At 39.1% G+C, this 3613-nt stretch overlaps 1 protein-coding gene across 1 annotated transcript; it reads right to left on the minus strand.

The window, feature by feature from the left end:
• Window positions 1-1148: 1148 nt before the first annotated feature.
• On the minus strand, window positions 1149-2964 carry LOC110037944 (gibberellin 3-beta-dioxygenase 1-like). Its single transcript, XM_020742691.1, has 2 exons — window positions 2436-2964; window positions 1149-1804 (listed from the first exon to the last, which is right to left on the minus strand). Exons 1-2 carry the CDS (start codon window positions 2882-2884, stop codon window positions 1195-1197), a joined length of 1059 nt encoding a protein of 352 aa, XP_020598350.1. The 5' UTR covers window positions 2885-2964; the 3' UTR covers window positions 1149-1194.
• Window positions 2965-3613: the final 649 nt, after the last annotated feature.

The raw sequence follows: 3613 nt of genomic DNA on the forward strand, positions 1-3613 counted from the left end.
AATCTAAAAAATCTTTATTGTTCATATTATATTCGTTGACCCATAAGTCTGAACGACGGTCTAGTTATGATCTTGCCGTCTTGTTTCGCATGACAGCTCATCTAAACCATCATTCAGACGTACAATAATCATAAATAATATTTTCTTAAGATGCCTTGAACTAATTAGTAGATAACCGTTCATGATCTCACATAAATAAAAAATGATTCATTTGCTCTCTTGCTCTCTTGCTCTCTTGCTCTCTTGGTTCGGGCCCCACAAAATTGCTGTTAAGGCGCCTTTCATAATATTCAAGAATGCATGCGAGGATTAACTTAGCAAAATATTATTAAGAAAAAAATCATTTTAAGTAAATAAATTTTGTGAATTAAAGTAATTATCCATATAGAGAAAAACAACTAGTGTGTATAGGCCTAACAGCTTTAGGCCGCGAGACTACCTCATCCTTACGTGTCCAACAATCGTGCTGCCACCTCGCCGCCCTGCTCTTCTGCATGACTGCACCAATTAATTATATTCCCCATTATCCCGTACCCATTATTAACTGTCCCCTCACTTTCCGTTATTTTATATATATATATATATATATATAAAAATATATATATATTAATACTACATTCTTTGCGAGGATAGCCCATTAGAATATTATGAATGGTAGGGCTGTCAAAAAGGCTCACAACAGTTTGTGCTCGTTAAGAGGTAAGTGAATAAGTCGAATATGAACATTACGAATAAATATTTGTTCGTTCATGTTCAGCTCGTTTTAGTTCGAAATACTAGTAATCAATTATATATATATATATCTTGGAAGAGTAGTATTTTTTAAAAAATTAATTGACTACCAAGGCTATAAAAAATTATAATCAATTAAAAGTGTTAAAGAAGAAATAGAAAAAATATTATTAATATAGATTCAAATGATGTTTAATCTTTAAAATCTTATGGCTACGTGATTATGAATGTCCTCGTGTTAGGCTCACTATGCAAATGAACAGAACACGAAAACACATTTTGAGCTCGAAATATAAATAAACCGAACTCATTTACACCTAAAGAATGGCAGGCGATACACCCAACACATTTTGAGCTCAAAATATAAATAAACCGAATTCATTTACACCTAAAGAATGGCAGGCGATACACGCAATCCAGAAAAAAAAAAAACGATTTATAGTAGCAATTTTACTTGTTTCCTTATATGGAATCATCCCCGCAGCCGGCGGCTTCGGATGGTGATAGCCTTATCTCATCGATTGCGCCCTGAAATAGCTTCCCCTTAATCCCACGATACTCTGCCCACGTCACTGCCCTAAACTGCGGGCCCCGCTTCAAGTCCACTAGCTTCGGGTCGGGCCCCACGGACAGCTCCTTCGGCGGCCCGCAGAAATACGCCGCGGAGAACCGGGCGGCCCGGGTAACCATGACGCGGTGAACCGCACTCCTGAACCTCCCGTTTGAGAAGACATGGAGGAGGTCCCCGGCGACCACGATGAGGGAACCGGGAAGTGGAGTTACGGGGAGCCATCGGGCCGGGTTGCTTTCCTCGGTCCGAAGGAATTGGAGTCCTCTGCTGCCGTTGGATTGATGAAGAACGGTGATGAGAGCGGAGTCGGTGTGGGCTGCCATTCCCACGGCTCGGGTCGGGTCAGGGCAGGAGGGATACCAATTAAGCTGCAGCACGCCGTCCATCTGGTTCGTAATTGCCCTGCCATCTTCTTCTTTAAGCCCGAGAGCTCTCAGAATTAGTCCTGCGATTTGCTGGCCTAAAGACCTCATGCTCTCGCTGTATGCTTCTACGGCCCCACTGCATGCCAGTCACCGGCATTCGTTAAATAAATTACTTATTTTCAATAAAGTAATTTAAAAAAAATATTTTTTCTTCATTAAATATATTCGTGTATAATGAAATAAGGTACATAAATAATTTCATGAAATGAAATTATAGCTCGTATAAAGATGTTATAGAAGTAATTTTAAAAAATTTATTAAATAACTTTTTTGTTTATTTATGCGTACACTCTTGACTGTACTAACAAAATATAATTTGTTGTGTTTAACGACAATAATAAGGCGAAAAATCGGATCAAGAAAATAATTAAAAAATTAATTAAATAATTAATGAAGCCTATTAAATATTTTCTTTTGTCTTCTGCACCAAATCATATAAGGGATTAACAAAAATTAATTTAGCAATTACTTTCGAGTATCAATTATAATTTAATGTCAAACAAGGGAAAATATCAATTTGAGTTGTGGATCGGTTTCCATATTCACAACAATAGTATACAAAGTCTGCTATCATGGATAAAAGCGCAAGCATCAGCCTACATCAATCTGCATGCCACCCTTGTTTGGAAATGTTCGAGCGAAGACAATGGTGGGACTCGCACGTACCTGAAAGTTCGAGCGAAGACAATGGTGGGACTCGCACGTACCAAAAAGGGTTTGGATTATGGGGCCAGAGGGCGGCGGCGTGGGCTCGAGGCGGCCCGGACACGGTGAAGCCTTCCGACCACATAAGCTTGGCGAAAAAGGAGGAGATTGGGACTAAGCCGTAGCCTGAGATTGTGCCCGGCGAGCGGGCAGCTTTGAGTTTCTCGTCGGCCGGGAGTGCGAATAGCCGCCGGGCCTGTGATTCTAGTCCATCAAGGACGCTGCCGGGTATGCGGTGGCCAGTGAGCTGGAAGGCTCCCAGGGTTTCGAGAGCATGGCAAGTCCGTTGGGCTGCGTCGATGTCGGCAAGGTCGATGACGGGAAGACCGTCGGCCGGGTTAGCTGGGTCAGTGATTACCTGGTGCTCTTCCGTTGCTGTCCAACAGTGGGAGTCTGGGACTCCTTGGACACAGCTTAGATCGAAATAGTGAGGTGGCGAGAGAGATGGCATGGTGGAGTTTCGATTTCTCCTTAGACCTAATTTGGCTATGAAGGGTGAGGAGAAGATGAGTTGGGTCTATATAAATGGAAGCTTCAATAGAAGGTGATGTAACTAGAATATATAAATATCTCAGCTTATATATGCAATTTAAGAAAAATGTAAAGGTCTAGTTTAAATGGCATGGAGGACAAATGTTGCCCGTCGGCAGTTACAACGAAGTCAAGCGCATGATTACACGTTTATTCATTCAGTGGAAAAAGGTCAGAGGTGAGGTAATATAGATATAGATTATTAAGATGATATTAAAAATGTTTTAATTAAGATATGTATGCTAAGCAGTGTTGCTGCTGTGGGGCTCAACATATGTTGGATACGCTGCAAATCTTATTAAAAATAACGAATAAATGAAGAATTAGGGTATTGAATTGGAGTATTGTGGGTTAAGTGAAACAATATTAATGAAATAGATAATTATGGGTATTCGAAGACTAATACGAGTATTGTTTTTGAAAGATGCAAATGGAATATTTCTTTTAAAACTATTTCGTTTAAATTATATTTTTCTTACATTGTCAGTATTTATTTATTTTTATGGAAGAACCAACATATTTAGATAATTTGTATTTTTTATTATTTAATTTTTGTATTTATTCCATCATATTTTGCTTTTCCTTAAACTATTTCATTACGCGTCTACTATACATACATATATATATATATATATATATATACACAAGG

The sequence above is a fragment of the Phalaenopsis equestris genome, unplaced genomic scaffold, assembly GCF_001263595.1.
Source record: "Phalaenopsis equestris unplaced genomic scaffold, ASM126359v1 Scaffold227669, whole genome shotgun sequence".
NCBI classification, from domain to species: domain Eukaryota; kingdom Viridiplantae; phylum Streptophyta; class Magnoliopsida; order Asparagales; family Orchidaceae; genus Phalaenopsis; species Phalaenopsis equestris.